At 35.7% G+C, this 19,337-nt stretch overlaps 2 protein-coding genes across 2 annotated transcripts in view; one reads left to right on the forward strand and one right to left on the reverse strand.

The window, feature by feature from the left end:
• LOC103524931 (polymerase delta-interacting protein 2) overlaps nucleotides 1-17,299 on the reverse strand; it is a 76,778-nt gene extending 59,479 nt beyond the window's left edge. Inside the window, exon 1 of the mRNA XM_026820195.1 lies at nucleotides 16,994-17,299. Within this exon, the coding sequence (XP_026675996.1) occupies nucleotides 16,994-17,076 (83 nt within the window). The 5' untranslated portion in view covers nucleotides 17,077-17,299. The remainder of the gene's footprint in view (nucleotides 1-16,993) is intronic.
• A 191-nt stretch (nucleotides 17,300-17,490) lies between these two features.
• The window catches only part of LOC103524932, a 5,832-nt gene continuing 3,985 nt past the window's right edge, over nucleotides 17,491-19,337 (forward strand). Inside the window, exons 1-2 of the mRNA XM_008489972.2 lie at nucleotides 17,491-17,800; nucleotides 18,747-18,979. Of these exons, the coding sequence (XP_008488194.1) occupies nucleotides 17,784-17,800; nucleotides 18,747-18,979 (250 nt within the window). The 5' untranslated portion in view covers nucleotides 17,491-17,783. The remainder of the gene's footprint in view (nucleotides 17,801-18,746; nucleotides 18,980-19,337) is intronic.

Consider the following 19,337-nt stretch of genomic DNA (forward strand, 5'->3'; position numbering starts at 1 on the left):
AATTTTTCGCTATCACAATTTATTAAGCTATGTTAGGTACTTAACTTTGATAGTTTGATACAATAGTATTTAACATGAACATATTTTCACCTTACCTGTACCCTTATACCGGTATTATATTAGTATTATAGCAGCGAAAAGAATTTTAAACGTGCTGTGGGCATACTTAAATGCTCGTCACAAATATCGTTCCAAACTTAGCACCCCTCGATAAGTTATGTGACTTGACTTGGATTCAAACTACCAACCGCCAGACCCGAAGTCAAATGCGTTAACCACTACACCCCTGAGGTTGATATTACATTATTCTGTTGTACAGACAGAGATTTCTCGAATGAACTTCATCCATTATATCCGTAGGCAATTTTCACGAAGAATTTCGAGCATCAAAGCTCATCGGAGCAGAAGATGCAGGGATTTGAGCGTCCCCCCCTTGTCTTTACCCTAAACGTAGAGGTAGCTGAAACCCAGGGGAATTGCAGAGAGAGAGAGAGCAATGGCGGACATAATACAGGGAATGTGGGAATCTCCCGAAAATTTCGTACAGCGTTACATAGTTGTAAACGTTTGATAATACATAGTAAAATATACACGTACTATGTTGTAAACATTAGTAAAATAGGTACACAAATGTTAGGTATAGTTACATACTATGTTTTAAGCTTTTGCCGAAGAGATAGAGGGGAGAGAAAAGCCTATGGGCTCTTTGAAGTATTTTGAAGTGGTCGAAAGATGGAATTTCCTCATGGCGTAGGTATCTGGCAGAGACTTTATGACGTTGTTCTGATCTTCTTTACCTGGTTTTACTCTGATTTGACGAAAGACTCGGCACTAAAGACTGTATTACTTTCCTCTCTTGACGAAAATATTCGGCATCCTTTCAAACGCCAGCGCCACAAAAATTTCAGTGCACAGTATGTTGGAACAGTTTATTAAGATCTCAATAAAGACAGTACCTATTACTTTATAAAGAGTGTCTCAATAAAGACAGCATTACTTTATAAAGAGGAGAAAAGGGGGATAAACAGAGGATGTTTGACGGCAAATTTTCCGTTCAAGCAATAAAAATACGTGCCCCCCACCCTCCCTCATGTTCGTAAGTTTAGCATTGTATCAATATTTATTGGGGGCTTGTTTATTTATTACTTATATGCTTGAAAAATTCATAATAAAATAAAACAAACCGTGTACGATCCATACTGATTAGAGGTGACCAGAAAGAATAGAACCAGTCCTATCGGAGTGGACACATGAGGTCGTTAACTAGTCAAATCTGATTATTTATAACAGCTGGCGAAAATTCGGAGATTACAAACAGACAAGGAAATAAAATTTGTTTAGATAGCTCTGAAATTTTTTAGTTTAAATGGACCATTTAATTTTTGGAGACCCAAAATTTTTTCTCGAAAATTTCTTTTTGTTTGGTTCTTTCTTTGGTAATTTGGTCAGACTGCTATACCCAACTTATGCGTTTCACAAGCCACGACTTATCCGATCCTGAGTTTTATTGACTCAAACCATTAGAACTCTATGCAAGATTACCAACAGCTTATAGCAGATACTAGGTGCTTCATGTAGGTACATTATCTACGGTATCTTGTAGCAAGCAGGTAATCATTGTTTTATAGAATTGTGTCCTCAGTTCTTAGCCATGCTCTAATCTTTTACTGACTTGTTGTAAATGCTACGACGCAATGTGAACTTTGAGCACGCTTTTAACTTAATCATCAAGTTTTATGATGAAACCACAGCACTGAGTTAACCACTTTCAACCGAAAAAAACTCCAAATTATAGCTATCTGAACAAAAACCCTTTAGTTCAAGATAAATGTAATGATACCAGACCAGCTTCTTGTGAGTATGAACTAGGTGTTGATACATACTAATGTTAAGACACAATAACACAAAGAAAAACAAGTTTTCATAGCGAATAGCTTGCTGGTGTCCCAAAGGACTCAATCCCTACCCAAAGGGATTTAGCTAAAAATGGATCCATTTAAAAATTTACTTTGCAAAAAATCATGTTTAAACGACCATTTCCAGCTCTCAAGTGCCCCAAGTCTTTTTTAGATAGCGAGTTGTCCAAGAAAGCGATTGTTCATCCAGGAGTTTATTCCAAAAGCCCACGAGCACATTATTGAGCTTAGCCAAGGGAACATAGATATTTCGGATGTCAATCAAAAAATTTCATTCAAAAGAGAAATCAGTGCCTTTTTTTCCCATTTTGTTTTCATCATGATGAAAAAAAAGTGTTTGCTTTCCACTTGGGGAGACGTGCGTTACACTAAAGGGCCTCAGGGCCTTTCTAGTAATATATTTATGTATAAAAGAACTCCAGAGGGAATTCGGGATTTCATTAATAAAATAGGTACCTTTATCTGTTTTCCTCTTGAACACACAAATAGGTGGGTGCCGTATTATGGTTTAGGGAGCACTCAAATTTTAGGTACCTACAAGTAAGGTTCAAGTATGGTTTATTTATTGAATAAATTGTTGAATATTTATTAAACAAAAAATAGGTAATACCTACTATCTGTTTACTTTAAGGTTGAAGAACACTAACATTTGGTTGTATACGTATATAGGTATACTAAATTTGGTAACGTGCAATGGCCATTCTACTATTACGAGTAGGTATTCAAAATAGTGGATGTGCCAAAACACCTTTTCATTGGACGTACGAAATCCGAATAATATTTCACATTCGGAAATGTACCTGTAGTGTTCAAGATACAGTCACTACCTACTATCAAAAATGATTTAAAGTTCAAAAGTCCAAAAAACCATCCCAGTATTACCAAATCCCCAAATTATTTTTACCTAGGTACTTAAATTAGGAAGAACATAATTGGATGTATGTAGGTATCACTCACTAGTCACTGCGTGACTGCATGCCAATGTAATACCCACAAAATGTGTCACCCGAAATGACATCATATTGGACCGCATTCGACCTTTGAATATCCTTCAATATGTTGATAAAATCAAAATTGTAATAGTAAAGGGAGGACGGACTAATAGGAACTTGTAAAAGAACACTATAATATGCTTAATTTTAAAACTTTTTCCGTAGTCCTTTTTAAGATTAGGACACCGCCCTAACCACCACACTTCTTAGGTTGCTGAAAGTCAAAATATTGCACTTCTAATACTACTACAAGTCTTTTATTAACACAGGACTCCAGTTTTCAAAGAGGGACCACCGAACCATGCAGGGACAAATCCTTTACAGATGTGTGTATAATATGGCATAAGTGGGAGGCCACTTGACTTGCGGGTAGAGAGTGGGGTTTGATCTTTCATTTATTATTTACTTATTTTTCAAAATTAAATAAGTAATTTCAACCAACTGTTCTCTTTTTGCGCTTTTCCAAACAAGGTTTTCTCTGTTCTTTCTCCCCCCCCTCTTCTCTCCTATTTTTCCCTTGTTTTCTTCATTTAAATTAGAAGTAGGTAAGTATTTTCCCTTATTACTTATTTATCCTCGCTTTTTTCTATCAAGGCCGGTACATTTTAACAGCGGACATGAATTATGAGTTATGAGGAAAGAGATCGATTAACATGAAGGAACATAAAATCAGGCAAAGATGAAGAATAAGGTATAGGTACCTACCTATACTTTTGTACATAATACCTAATTGGTATTCAAGCCTGAATTAATTATTTTATACCCAAAAGTGCTTTTCAGGACAGATTTGGTGAGTATTCCATTCTAGGTGCTTTCGTCTTACATATTCTTGAGAGTTCATTGCAACGGTCAATACATTAATTAGACTTACTTTATCATGGACTTTGTCCTGTCCTATCATGGACCATGATAGAGTAAGTCTAATTAGGTGCTTTCGATTATGGTCGCATGTCTTATATGAAAATATGAATATAGCAAACTGCTTCAATGCTTTCTCCTTCAGACTGGAATTCTCATGTTTCTTCTTTCGTACGAGTATTTGCTCCCAGCTCTCGCATTTCCATGTCTTGAACTTGGATTGTATGTATATTTTGATGTACCTACCTTTGTATTCTGGTTTTACCTATGTACCCTTGTTGTACACTTCTGCTGAAAGCTCGTATCATATTTTGCTCTCAGCCAATAGGAAGACAGGATGCGTGCGCAGTCTATTGATTCCAAACAACTTGCTGAGAGATTGTTTTTTTCCGCTTTTTTTATCAAAACATTTCCCCCAAAAATATTAGTTTTTGTCCCAAAATGGGTAGGAATTTTAATGAGAATGCAATGGAGCTTTTTTTCACTTTTTAATTAACCAAGCGTTGAAAATCTTTTAACTTGTTGATATTATTAAACCGAGTCCTTCCTTCGTTTTATAAGCCTGCTATGAATAATTCCTATTGTTTAATTTTTATCTCAAGCTAGATACCTACCCACCTGTTTCGTACTCATTCCCAATGTTCGAAGAGTTTGTTAGACTTAAAACATAGACACCTACATGAATCTAGGTATCTCTTTAGAATTAGAACGTGGAAAACTGCGGAAAATCCAAAGAAAATCCAAATATTGATGATGAAAAGAACTAGGATTCATTAGGCATTTTCTATGGCCATTCCATACCAACTACTTATTTACCTATATCCAAGTAAGACATAAAACGCAAATGCTGAAAAAAAAAGAAAAAAAAACTCATCGCATAGGTAGGTATTTATTTTGCTTCTGATGTGGTGTTCTTTTGATTCCACAATTGACGAAAAAGATCACGTCGTAGGCCATTGCAATTCAACAAATAGTACAAAAAAAGTATGTAATAAAATTTGTAAACGATGCTCTTTTTGGTAAATGAATTACCTACCTCACAATAATCAAATGGATTTTTTTTTCTTTTTTACAGTAAAAAATAGACATGTCTTGTACAATATTTTTTATTGAAGATCCACTAGTAGGTATTGCGGTTTAGATCTCTACAATGATTCTGAGGTAATCCAGTTATACAGGGATAATCTGCATGCATGACTGTTTCCAATCCAATCCGGAAATCCAGCGCTCAGTGATGAAGAGTGGGTAGGAAATAGGAATTCACATGAATGTGCCAAGACTACCAAGCCTTTTGCACGTCTAGGAATATATCACAGTGGAAATAAATATAGGTAAGTTGTGGCATCAGAAAACACCACTTTGAATGGAACAGAGTTCCCAATGGATCACTGAAGTAAATAGGCAACGGTAGGTGATCATCTGGGGAATCGTGTGCTGTTGGCTTTTCACTCAACATGAGGATTACCTACTCATCGACTATAAACATGAGCTGGCACTAACGCCGATAAACAAATTGAACATGATGTCTAGAGACAATCACCCTGGGTGTGTGGCTAATAAAAAAGGATATTTTTTTCTTTATTTTGCCATCACCGATCGGCATCGATATAACAACAACAAAATCGTCAATATCGAAACGAAGAGACACCCAACTTATAAGAACATCGTACTCCCATACCCGCCAGTAATCATAAGAAGAAAAACAGTCATTAGAAGAACCTAATACTCACACATAGTCAACCTCGTGCGTTATGCTACTATGGAACACGAAAACAGTTATTCAATGCTTGATTGACATCGGACAATGAAATATGCATGAGGCGTGCGTGTCAGCCTCTCAATCAGCCCTAACTATAGGTATAACTAGGGTGATTGTTTTGGGCTGACATTTATTTTTGGCTACAAATTTTATGAGTGGATGCCCTTCGCACTCAACCTTAGCAAGGGAAATTCAGGCTGCCGTACTCCCTGTTTAAGGTCCCCCAGCCAGACCCTAGAGCCTGTATTATACATGCTTAATATTCCTCTGACCATCATCACCACCCTGTAGTTCGGCAGACACATCCAACGTTAAAGGAAACGGAATCAAAATTGTTGATAGTTCGAAGTGTCAAACGTCACTGTAAAGTAATTCGTGGAAAATCATCAACTGCGCATTACCTAAAGTTTCGAAAGGAAGACCAAAGTCAACAAAGGAGGCGAACTTTTTTGGTTTCTGATAATTGGTAAGTCAATATTTGAGTTGGAATAGTCTTCGGAAATTCTCAATAATCATGGTGATAATATCTACCCGATGCTCAATGCTTATCTAACACATGGAAATGAAGTGACGGACTTAGTTTTGTTTTATGTTTACCGACATTATGCTCAGAGGCATAGTAAGGAGGAAAGTGCTTTATTTAGAATGCTTGAAATAGGACTTGGCATACCATTTTGTATGGACACATGGATAGGTAGCTATAGAATAGATACCTACTCAAATACATCTAAATGTCCCCAAAAATTATTCTGGTTAGGTTTGTAGACCTGTTATGAGGTTAGAAGAACGGGAAACCTAAAAGCTCTTTCAAAGAGAAAACTCAGAAAACTTTTTTAATTAAGTTCCCAGGAAATGTATTTTCGGTTGATAAAACGAATCCAATTTTTCCTCAGGGGAAAATCGTCTGTTCAGCAGAGCCTTTATTAATTTTGAATCAATCAAAATCTTTAATATCCTCATCTTCTGCAATGTAGAAGGAAAGTGTGCGTTGAAATAACACATACGCGTGGGTACAGGAGATTTCAGCAGAAAGGATTTTCATTTTTTTCACGACTGGTGCAATCTTGTGACCCTCATATCAGCTGGATTACACAATTTAAATATTAATAACCGTTTTGTATTCGGTGTCACGTGATCAACGCGTGTAAGCTTTCGTTAACTGCTTTCCAATTGTTTGTAAATAAACTGACGGCGAGCTTTCAATCTTTGCAAAACAAATAATCCAGATGATATTGATGCTGATAGCCTGATACTATCCACCTCTTTTAGAAGTGCACTTTTTCTTGGTTGCAATCCTAATCGTTTGGTAATAATCGAAGAAAACATTTTTGTATTTACCTACCTATAATTTATTCTTTAGTACCGTCCCGCCCCGTTATGTAGAGTTTACCTCTCTTGAAAATGGGCTCACAGCATTCACACCTAAAATAATAATAATAAAAAAAAGTCATCATAGATTATATCTATTAGGTATTTGTGGTAGGAGGTATTTGTGCTTTGTGAAATAAAGTTCGTGTTTTCCTATAATATTTGGACCATGGCGTGTGAATTTGAGAGTTTCTTTTAACTTCTAAACTGATGCACAATACTGCAATGAGTCAGTTTTTTTATAACCTCAGGTGTTAGATGTGTTCACTCAAAAGTCAACATATCTAAATATACCTAACCTACATAATAAATATTGTATAATACTTGATTTTTCAAATCTTACTCCAGCAGGTTAAAAACTTACTACAATAAACATCGCCCCATCTATCATCAGTATTACGGTAGGTATAGCCTTAACAGAGAATTATTACACTTTGACCATTAAATATTCATGACTACGTTTTTGTTTCAAAAGATTGACTGACAAAAAATTAGCCACATAATTGCCAAATCCGCGAACATAATCGCAAAATCCGCGAACATAATCGCAAAATCCGCGAACAAAATATCCTCATCCACAAGGAGACTATAGAAAAGTGTGCGTTGAAATAACACATACGCGTGGGTACAGGAGATTTCAGCAGTGGGTACGGGAGATTTCAGCAGAAAGGATTTTCATTTTTTTCACGACTGGTGCAATCTTGTGACCCCCATATCAGCTGGATTACACAATTTAAATATTAATAACCGTTTTGTATTCGGTGTCACGTGATCAACGCGTGTAAGCTTTCGTTAACTGCTTTCCAATTGTTTGTAAATAAACTGACGGCGAGCTTTCAATCTTTGCAAAACAAATAATCCAGATATTGATGCTGATAGCCTGATACTACCCACCTCTTTTAGAAGTGCACTTTTTCTTGGTTGCAATCCTAATCGTTTGGTAATAATCGAAGAAAACTTTGTATTTACCTATAATTTATTCTTCAGTACCGTCCCGCCCCGTTATGTAGAGTTTATACCTATGTACCTCTCTTGAAAATGGGCTCACAGCATTCACACCTAAAATAAAAAAATAATAATAATAATAATAATAACAAGTTATCATAGATTATATCTATTAGGTATTTGTGGTAGGAGGTAGTTGTGCTTTGTGAAATAAAGTTCGTGTAATCCTATAATATTTGGACCATGGCGTGTGAATTTGAGAGTTTCTTTTAACTTTTAAACTGCACAATACTGCAATGAGTCAGTTTTTTTATAACCTCAGGTGTTAGATGTGTTCACTCAAAAGTCTACATACCTATCTAAATATACCTACCTACATATTAAATATTGTATAATACCTACTTAATTTTTCAAATCTTACTCCAGTAGGTTAAAAACTTACTACAATAAACATCGCCCCATCTATCATCAGTATTACGATAGGTATAGGTAATACCTAGCCTTAACAGAGAATTATTACACTTTGACCATTAAATATTCATGACTACGTTTTTGTTTCAAAAGATTGACTGACAAAAAATTAGCTTTTAGTTTAAATGGACCGTTTAATTTTTGGAGACCCAAAAAATTTTCTCGAAAATTTCTTTTTGTTTGGTTCTTTCTTTGGTAATTTGGTCAGACTGCTGTACCCAACTTATCCGTTTCACAAGCCACTTATCCGATCCTGAGTTTTATTGACTCAAACCATTAGAACTCTATGCAAGATTACCAACAGCTTATAGCAGATACTATAGGTGCTTACCTACTTTAGTCTCATAATAGCTTATTATTTTGTTCCGAATGTATTTATTATTCATTCACTTCAGCTAGACTATGATTGACTCTCCCTTAAAACATGTTGTTTTTTTTCTAGTCAGGGCTCACAGGTAATATTTCTCAAGCTTAAAGAAAAGAGTCAAAAGTGACAGAGAGGGTTCTGATCAACCAAAGCTGGGCTCTAATCATTCTCCTTCTGATTATCTATACGTAATTCAGTTCAAAAGAGAATGAAAATCCAATGTATCATTGTATCCTGATTTGGATGAAGAGTGGTTCCCGTTCGATCAAAGAAGAGATGAGGCTTTCGTTTGTTCGAGACTGACCCCCGTATGTATGAAATCTTAAGATAAACTTAAGTTTAACTTGAAATGAAAATCTTGCCAAATTTCATGAAATCTAGCCAGTTATCTCAAGAAATGACATGAAATTGGCAACATTGTTCGTCTTAAGTTAAACTTAAGTTTATCTTTGGATTTCATACATACGAGGGTGAATTTTTAATAAATCTTAATTACTTTTTTTTATAAATATATATATAAATAATATGTAAAAACCTCGAGTGCTTGACTGTATCGCCCAACTCGAGCAGGATAAACAAGGTATATTCTATTCTATTCTATGTAATAAGCAAGCTGACCTCAAGCTTCAGAAACAACCCTCAGTGCATTTATACATTCGTGAAAAAAAATCCCAAGTTCTCTCCAATATATACTTTCGAAAGCGTCCATACTTCTGAACCGTATAGCAGGACTAGTTGGATGATGGTTTTGTACCTACCTATATGCGGAGTTTAGTAGTTCTCGATAATAGCTTGTTCTGTTTGCTGCAGCTAACCTGTTCTCAATATTTCAGTCTGCTCTGTCACAGTATCGGTAATGGTGACTCCCAGATATTTAAATTCCCTTACATGACTGAAACTGGTGCCGGTGGTTACTCTCCAACTTTTAGATTTCCAACTGTTTGTGTTATGCCTCTGTTTGTGTAATGTACCAAGACTACAAGTAGGTAATATACCTACCTAATACTAGTATTATGCCGGCAATTTTTTCTACAAAATTTTCCTACCTACTCATAGGTATAATAGTAGGTACCTACCTATAAAATAGTTCATTTAAATTTTAAATATCATTTAGGTTGTAGGAACCTATATCATAATTATTATTATTATTATTTAATTTTTTACTTTCTATTTTTAATGTACAAAAAAATTAGCAGTGAATAAAAAAAATAGTTCTAATGTAAATGTTGGGTCCCGAGTGATTTTATATTGCATGCAAAGCTTGAAGTTCTGCAGGATTTGCTAAAGTTTAGTCATTTAGTCTCATAATTTTGTTCCGAGTGTACTTATTCATTATTCATTCAGCATTTCAGCTAGACTATGATTGACTCTCCCTTAAAACATTATAATTTTTTTAGTCAGGGCTCACAGGCATTATTTCTCAAGTTTTAAGAAAAGAGCCAGGAGTGACAGAAAGGGTTCTGATCAATGAAAGCTGGGCTCTATATCTCTAATCATTCTTCTTCTGATTATCTATACGTAATTCAGTTCAAAAGAGAATTAAAATCCATGTGAAAACCTCGAGTGTTCAACTGGGGCTTGTGTTTCAATCCACAGTCGACCATGTATCGCCCAAGTTTCAATAACTCGAGCAGAATAAACATGTTCTATTCTATTCTATGTAGGAAGCAAGCTGACCTCAAGCTTCAGAAACAACCCTAAGTGCATTTATACATTCGTGAAAAAAAATCCCAAGTTTCAACAACTCCACTCTGTTTACCAACCCACCTAACTGTATAGCGGTTGTGGGAATTCGAAAGCATAAAATGGCGTAGAAACATAATATACCCACTCAAGCTTGCGGTAATTTTCAGCCTCCCGAAACGTATTTTCAACTTTAGTAGATTCATTTTCCATAGAGATGGGATTACGTTCAAAGGTAAGGGAGGGGTGTAATAATACCTCAGGTAGGAAGAAGACTTAGTGGTAGATAATTATCATCCCCTTAATAACCATACCCCCTCTTGCGCCTGTTTTCTCATCCTTAAAATTACCTTTCACAGAACTTAAAGTCTTGAAGAGGGGAAAGAGAATTCAGGTGAGGCGGAGAGAAAATTAGACCGATAATTTTTCGATGGGATAGATAAATTTGGTGAGGGCCCCCTCTTGAAACGTGAAAGATGGGGATAATGATGATGATATTAGCTATGATGATGTGTACAGTGTCCTCTAGAAGACAGAGCAGTCCTTACCAGAATGTCAAATTTCCAATTTAAACTCTCGTCTGAAGAACATAGAAAATTACCTGTAACACACATCTGCAAAACATGGAAAAAAGGTATTACCTACCTACTACTTTTGTCTGATCTTTTGACATAAGGCCCGCCACACATTGGAAATTGGAAGCGTGGACGTGCGACTTTTAGTCGTGCGGAGTCGAGCTATGTCGCCTGAAAATCCAAACCATATGAAACTGATACAGACCTCCCACACTCTAGGTCCTAGGAGACCTAAGTCGCACGACTCCAGTGTGAGATTTCTCTATCATTTTCATTAGGTTTGGATTTCCAGGCGGCATCACGCGACTCCGCTGTACTAAAAGTCGCACTACTACGCTACCAAACACAATCTCTATGAAGTGTGATTCTTTAAATAAATTCTTTAAAATCGCCCCTGTGCTTTCCGTTAAGATCCCGTACCATATTGAATGTCGATCACGTTTTGTGTCCCCTTCACCCAAACCTGAGCTGACATTGGAGACATTCTGTGGAAATGATGAATGTTTTTCCTGTAAAAGCTTTTTACCGAAGTCTGTTTTTTGACAAGAGAAGATAAAATGTTTTCTATATATCTACCTTTGTGTAGGTACGGAGCTTGATGGGGTAATGGGGTTTAGACTTTTACTAGGAGGCCGGATAGGCACCAATAATTGTGTTTATAGGTGCTTCATGTAGGTATATTATCTACGGTATCTTGTAGCAAGCAGGTAATCATTGTTTTATAGAATTGTGTCCTCAGTTCTTAGCAATGCTCTAATCTTTTACTGACTTGTTGTAAATGCTACGACGCAATGTGAACTTTGAGCACGCTTTTAACTTAATCATCAAGTTTTATGAGTTTTATTGACTCAAACCATTAGAACTCTATGCAAGATTACCAACAGCTTATAATAGCAGATACTAGGTGCTTCATGTAGGTATAACATCTACGGTATCTTGTAGCTAGCAGGTAATCATTGTTTTATAGAATTGTGTCCTCAGTTCTTAGCAATGCTCTAATCGTTTACTGACTTGTTGTAAATGCTACGACGCAATGTGAACTTTGAGCACGCTTTTAACTTAATCATCAAGTTTTATGTGCCTAGGTAAAGTCCGAATGTTATAGCACTTCTGTCACGAGCTATTGTTTTTAAATTGCTAGCGTCCATTAATTGCGCCATAGGTATGACTTTCCTAATCTGTCTTGAATAATACCTTCTGACTTCTGATTCAGTTTGTTCCTTATGTTACTGAAATTCAATTTGTGAAGCAAATACCTACAACTACATCATTAAAAGATGCGACGGACATCTGTAAATTTCAATTAAAAGATTACAACTAATTACCTATACCAAAAAAGCTCCGGCCATTCTCCTCTTGAATACACAAATAGGTGGGTGCCGTATTATGGTTTAGGGAGCACTCATATTTTAGGTACCTTCAAGTAAGGTTCAAGTACCTATGGTTTATTTATTGAATAAATTGTTGAATATTTATTAAACAAAAAATAGGTAATACCTACTATTTATTTACTTTAAGGTTGAGGAACACTAACATTTGTTTGTTTGTGCACATAGGTATATTAAATGTGGCAAATGTGCTATGGCCTTTCTAATATTATTGCTCGAAAATAGTGGATGTGCCAAAACACCTTGTCATATTGGACGTCCGAAATCGAAATAATGTTGGACATTTCAGATTCGGAAATGTACCTGTAATGTTCAAGATACAGTCACTACCTACTATCAAAAATGATTTAACGTTCAAAAGTCCAAAAAACCATCCCAGTATTGCCAAACCCCCAAATAATTTTTACCTAGGTAGGTACTTAAATTAAGAAGAACATAATTGGATGTAGGTATTACTCACTAGTCACTCCGTGACTGCATGCCAATGTCATACCCACAAAATGTGTCACCCGAAATGACATCATATTGGACCGCATTCGACCTTTGAATATCCTTCAATATGTTGATAAAATCGAAAAAAAAAAACTCCAAATTATAGCTATCTAAACAAAGCCCCTTTAGTTCAAGATAAATGTAATGATACCAGACCAGCTCCTTGTGTGTATGAACTAGGTGTAGATACATACCAATGTTAAGAAACAATAACACAAAGAAAAACAAGTTTTCATAGCGAATAGCTTCCTGGTGGCCCAAAGGACACAATCCCTACCCAAAGGGATTTAGCTAAAAATGGATCCATTGAAAAATTTACTTTGCAAAAAATCATGTTTAAACGACCATTTCCAGCTCTCAAGTGCCCCAAGTAAGTCTTGTTTAGATAGCGAGTTGTCCAAGAAAGCGATTGTTCATCCAGGAGTTTATTCCAAAAGCCCACGAGCACATTATTGAGCTTAGCCAAAGGAACATAGAGATTTCGGATGTCAATCAAAAAATTTCATTCAAGAGAGAAATCAGTGCCTTTTTTTCCCATTTTGTTTTCATCATGATGAAAAAAAAAGTGTTTGCTTTCCACTTGGGGAGACGTGCGTCACACTAAAGGGCCTCAGGGCCTCTCTAGTAATATATTTATGTATAAAAGAACTCCAGAGGGAATTCGGGATTTCATTAATAAAATAGGTACCTTTATCTGTTCTCCTCTTGAATACACAAATAGGTGGGTGCCGTATTATGGTTTAGGGAGCACTCATATTTTAGGTACCTTCAAGTAAGGTTCAAGTACCTATGGTTTATTTATTGAATAAATTGTTGAATATTTATTAAACAAAAAATAGGTAATACCTACTATCTGTTTACTTTAAGGTTGAAGAACACTAACATTTGGTTGTATACGTATATAGGTATACTAAATTTGGTAACGTGCAATGGCCATTCTACTATTACGAGTAGGTATTCAAAATAGTGGATGTGCCAAAACACCTTTTCATTGGACGTACGAAATCCGAATAATATTTCACATTCGGAAATGTACCTGTAGTGTTCAAGATACAGTCACTACCTACTATCAAAAATGATTTAAAGTTCAAAAGTCCAAAAAACCATCCCAGTATTACCAAATCCCCAAATTATTTTTACCTAGGTACTTAAATTAGGAAGAACATAATTGGATGTATGTAGGTATCACTCACTAGTCACTGCGTGACTGCATGCCAATGTAATACCCACAAAATGTGTCACCCGAAATGACATCATATTGGACCGCATTCGACCTTTGAATATCCTTCAATATGTTGATAAAATCAAAATTATTATGATTTCTTTCCGGCCACAAAGCATTTTGAAATGAATCAGTATTCAACTTGAGTAAGACAATTCACCAAATAAGCTCAAAGGTCGCTCATATTAGAAAAGATTTGGTATTGAATCACAAAATGTCCAGTTATCATTCTAAAGCATATTTTTCTCTTATCAAAATATTTCTTATCACTTGCGTTATCAGTGCGTTTAGTTTTGTCATTTGGGATGGAACACATCGTGAGTGAGTGACCAAAATATGATGTTCTCATTAATCATTATCAATCATTGCTGTTACATTTTATTCAACCTGATAGTTTTATTCAACAATTCATTTAGACCTCTCTTAAAATGGCTGCAACTTTTGCAAGTCAAATGAAATAGCTAACGTATCATCTACAACCTAATACCTAATTTTACTGTGTTACTGTATGACGTTACAGCAATTTGAGGTCAAAGAGGAGGGAGGGAAGGAAAAAGGGGCACACGTGTGTTGCTTTGTCGAAATTGTGGGGCGCTCCTTGTTCGAGGAAACTTGGAGAATATTATGACTTGTGAAGATGTATATAGGATGTTCAACTTGTGTTTGACATCCGAATGAAACCAACGAATCCACAGCGATAGGCATAGGCACATGGTAGTCATTAAGGTAAATATTGTACCAATGTTATTACTTTTATTTGTTGCTCCTTAAATCCAATTACTTAAAGGAGCGATTCAGACCTACGTGTGTCTAAAGTAGGTACATATCTGGAAATTCTCCTACGATACTATTATCATCAGCATGTTGCTGTCCATTTGTCCAAGAACTCTCCAATTTCAGAGGCTTTTGATTTTGTTGATTTTTGCGAGGAGAGAGAGAGAGAGAGAGGTGGAAAAAGGGGCACACGTGTGTTGCTTTGTCGAAATTGTGGGGCGCTCCTTGTTCGAGGAAACTTGGAGAATATTATGGCTTGTGAAGATGTATATAGGATGTTCAACTTGTGTTTGACATCCGAATGAAACTATAACGAATCCACAACGATAGGCATAGGCACATGGTAGTCATTTAGGTAAATTGTACCAATGTCCTTTTATTTGTTGCTCCTTAAATCCAATTACTTAAAGGAGCGGTTCAGACCTATACGTGCGTCTAAAGTAGGTACATATCTGGAAATTCACCTACGATACTATTATCATCAGCATGTTGCTGTCCATTTGTCCAAGAACTCTCCAATTTCAGAGGCTTTTGATTTTGTTGATTTTTGCGTCAGTAAGTCGTTGTACCCACTAAAGTGACCTGAATCAAGTACACCCTGTATTTCAAACAAGAAAATAGTATGGCAAAAGCTTTAAGAATATATTGAAGCAAATGGGTATATCTATCTATCTTACTTATGAAAGTTTTCGCTGGAAAATATACAAAGTATTACAAAGAAACTTCCTCGAGCTTTTGTTCAGAGTAAGCATTGTCTTTACCCTAAACGTAGAGGTAGCTGAAACCCAGGGGAATTGCAGAGAGAGAGAGCAATGGCGGACATAATACAGGGAATGTGGGAATCTCTCGAAAATTTCGTACAACGTTACATAGGTAGTTGTAAACGTTTGAAAATACATAGTAAAATATACACGTACAATGTTGTAAACATTAGTAAAATAGGTACATAAATGTTAGGTATAGTTACATACTATGTTTTAAGCTTTTGCCGGAGAGATATAGAGGGGAGAGAAAAGCCTATGGGCTCTTTGGAGTATTTTGAAGTGGTCGAAAGCTGGAATTTCCTCATGGCGTAGGTATCTGGCAGAGACTTTATGACGTTGTTCTGATCTTCTTTACCTGGTTTTACTCTGATTTGACGAAAGACTCCGCACTAAAGACTGTATTTCTTTCCTCTCTTGACGAAAATATTCGGCATCCTTTCAAACGCCAGGGCCACAAAAATTTCAGTGCACAGTATGTTGGAACAGTGATCTCAATAAAGACAGTACCTATTACTTTATAAAGAGTATCTCAATAAAGACAGCATTACTTTATAAAGAGGAAGAGGGATAAACAGAGGATGTTTGACGGCAAATTTTCTGTTCAAGCAATAAAAATACGTGCCCCCCACCCTCCCTCATGTTCGTAAGTTTAGCATTGTATTAATATTTATTGGGGGCTTGTTTATTTATTACTTATATGCTTGAAAAATTCATAATAAAATAAAACAAACCGTGTACGATCCATACTGAACCTATACATATTACAGAGGTATGTACCTACTCTTTCTTCGTTCCTTCTTTACATCTGAGGTACCAAACATTTTCTTGATAGATTGATTGATTGAGTAGTAGGTACCAACAAGGCTTTAAAACAGTACGTAAATCTCCTCGGAGCAATGGAACAATTGGATCATCCATTATAAATCCTAATACCTTCATAATATTTACTTACTCTATTGTTCATTCTCTTTCATACATTTTTTTATGTTAATTCTTCCCAATCTCAGAAAGCAATGCAATTGCTGTTCACAGATTCAGCAATTTCAATCAGGGGAAAATCAGATTGAAATAACCCTCCTACGATCGTCCCTGAGCGGAGGTAGAGTGTGGACACGTGAACAATTTAATATAACTTTGGACCCTGGAGGCGTCATTATGTTCCCTTCCGTCTGAAACTTTTCGGGTAGGTAGAGAGCTAGAGAGCTTTGAAACGTTCCTTCCAAGGATTGGGTCAAATTTGACAGTGTTCTAAATGTTGTTTTTTGAGATGTAGAGAAATGCTTACCGAGTATGATTGGAACACTTTGGACTAACAACTTACAAGGCAGACACGCTACCAACTAAGCTAACTAGGCTGGCAATGGGTCAAATTTGACAGTGTTCTAAATGTTGTTTTTTGAGATGTAGAGAAATGCTTACCGAGTATGATTGGAACACTTTGGACTAACATAGCATTTGAAAGTAATCACCAGTAATTGAGAGGATCGTCTGATCAAATTCATGATGTAGGTACGTAGGTTGTGTAACCACTCAACTGAAGACCTTGTCAAAATGAAACTGGTGAGATTGGAAACGGTATTTAAACCATTTTGTAGAATAGATCTCGGATTTCACTAGTAAGTTATAGACTGACTTTCAATAAAAAATTTAAAGTAGGTAAATCCTGAAGACGTTCGATTTCAAGATCAAGAAATCAAGATTCAAGTTCAAAAAAATTACAAGTGTAATGTGTGAGAAGCTGGCAACGTCCGTCTCGTGACATGATGAAAAATATTGACAGTGGTTTCCAAAATGATCACTATGAGCAATCCTCGGAAGAAAAAAAGATCATTTAAAATCAATTTGAATGATTAAAACTGAGAAAAATTATTCATTTTATCAATTTTATATCAATTTTTTTTTTAAATTACCTATTTTTCCTGAACAATAAATTGACTAAAATGCCGGACAAACTTTGAGATTCCTGAATTTAAAAAAAAATCAACTTTCATACAGGTGACTTTTTGCTCGCTTCTCACTGTTCGTTTTGTTTATCACAAAATTTTGCAAATCTCAAAACAAACGAAATGGTTGATTTTACTGATTAGCACTAGAAAATTTTGAATCTTGAATATTTTAATTATCCTCATTAGAATAATTTATTACCCGAGAACCCGAGATAAGGCTGGCTATGTAAACTTTCTCATTGTAATACATACTCGTTTCAACAATGGACAATGCAACATGGTGAGTACCTACTTAATCAAATAAAGGAATAATCTGATTAACCAAGTCTAAAGTTTTTTGCACCATTCACCACAACATGCCTCAGGCCAAATGCCTTTCTGTGGGTGTTAGATAGATCTGTTATTGATTATTGTGTTTTTTCAATCATGTTCAAAAACACCATTACCATATAAAGAAGCACTGTCCTGTCATGAAGAAGTGAATTATTACAAAGGAAAAATGTGTTTGCAAGGTGAACACTGAGGAGAGTTCCTAACAAAGACTTTACAGTTTTTCATTTGACAAACCATGGAAGAGAGGTAAATAAAACAATCATGTTCAAAAACACCATTACCATATAAAGAAGCACTGTCCTGTCATGAAGAAGTGAATTATTACAAAGGAAAAATGTGTCACAACATGCCTCAGGCCAAATGCCTTTCTGTGGGTGTTAGGTAGATAGATCTGTTATTGATTATTGTGTTTTTCAATCATGTTCAAAAATACCATTAACATATAAAGAAGCACTGTCCTGTCATGAAGAAGTGAATTATTACAAAGGAAAAAGGTGTTTGCAAGGTGAACACTGAGGAGAGTTCCTAACAAAGACTTTACAGTTTTTCATTTGACAAACCATGGAAGAGAGGTAAATAAAATTACATAAGAGATGTTAACCCATTTTTTACCTAAAATAAGAGAAGATGACTTACTAATTTATAAGCTTCATTTGGATTATTTGAAGGCTAGAAATTAGGAATTCATTAACTTAACCCAAACTACCCAGGTATTTAATGTTCTGTAATTTTGTTACAGTAAATCCAAGTCAAACAAGAACATCAATGAGCACCATGACACAAATTTTCAGTATCATATCCGACCCAAACCTCGTACCAGACGTAAAACAAAGCCCCATCCATCTAACGAGCTACCACATCCAGGTATTTAATGTTCTGTAATTTTGTTACAGTAAATCCAAGTCAAACAAGAACATCAATGAGAACCATGACACAAATTTTCAGTATCATATCCGACCCAAACCTCGTACCAGACGTAAAACAAAGCCCCATCCATCTAACGAGCTACCACAGAATCGTGGTCTGTACTCAGCCATATCAGAATCATCAATGTGTTACCCGATGTCACCATTACCACCAGCAATACCCATAGAACATCATGCATCTGTATCATTTCTTCCTGTAAGTATGACCCAGGGTTGCAAGAAATACTAGTTTAGAAGTATAAGTAACTAGTTATTGAATCATAAAGGTTATACATACTTAAACAGTTGGTGTCTTTGAGACTACTCTAAATCTAAAGAATGCTACCCATTTACAGGTACCTATGTAGAGATCCCACTGATTAGTTCAATCTGTATGACTGTATGTAACTAGTGAGCACAGTGTGTAGAAAGCACTTATTCCTGAAAATGAAATGGTACCAAATAGCAGGCAGATTTTCTATTATAAAAAAATATATAAATGAAAAAAAAAAAAAAAAAAAAAAAAGGACACCTTTCTTTCCTTCTCTTTAAAATGGGATCCTCTCCTTTTTTTTTCAG

The sequence above is a fragment of the Diaphorina citri genome, unplaced genomic scaffold (assembly GCF_000475195.1).
Source record: "Diaphorina citri unplaced genomic scaffold, Diaci psyllid genome assembly version 1.1 scaffold127, whole genome shotgun sequence".
In the NCBI taxonomy this organism is placed as follows: Eukaryota; Metazoa; Arthropoda; class Insecta; order Hemiptera; family Psyllidae; genus Diaphorina; species Diaphorina citri.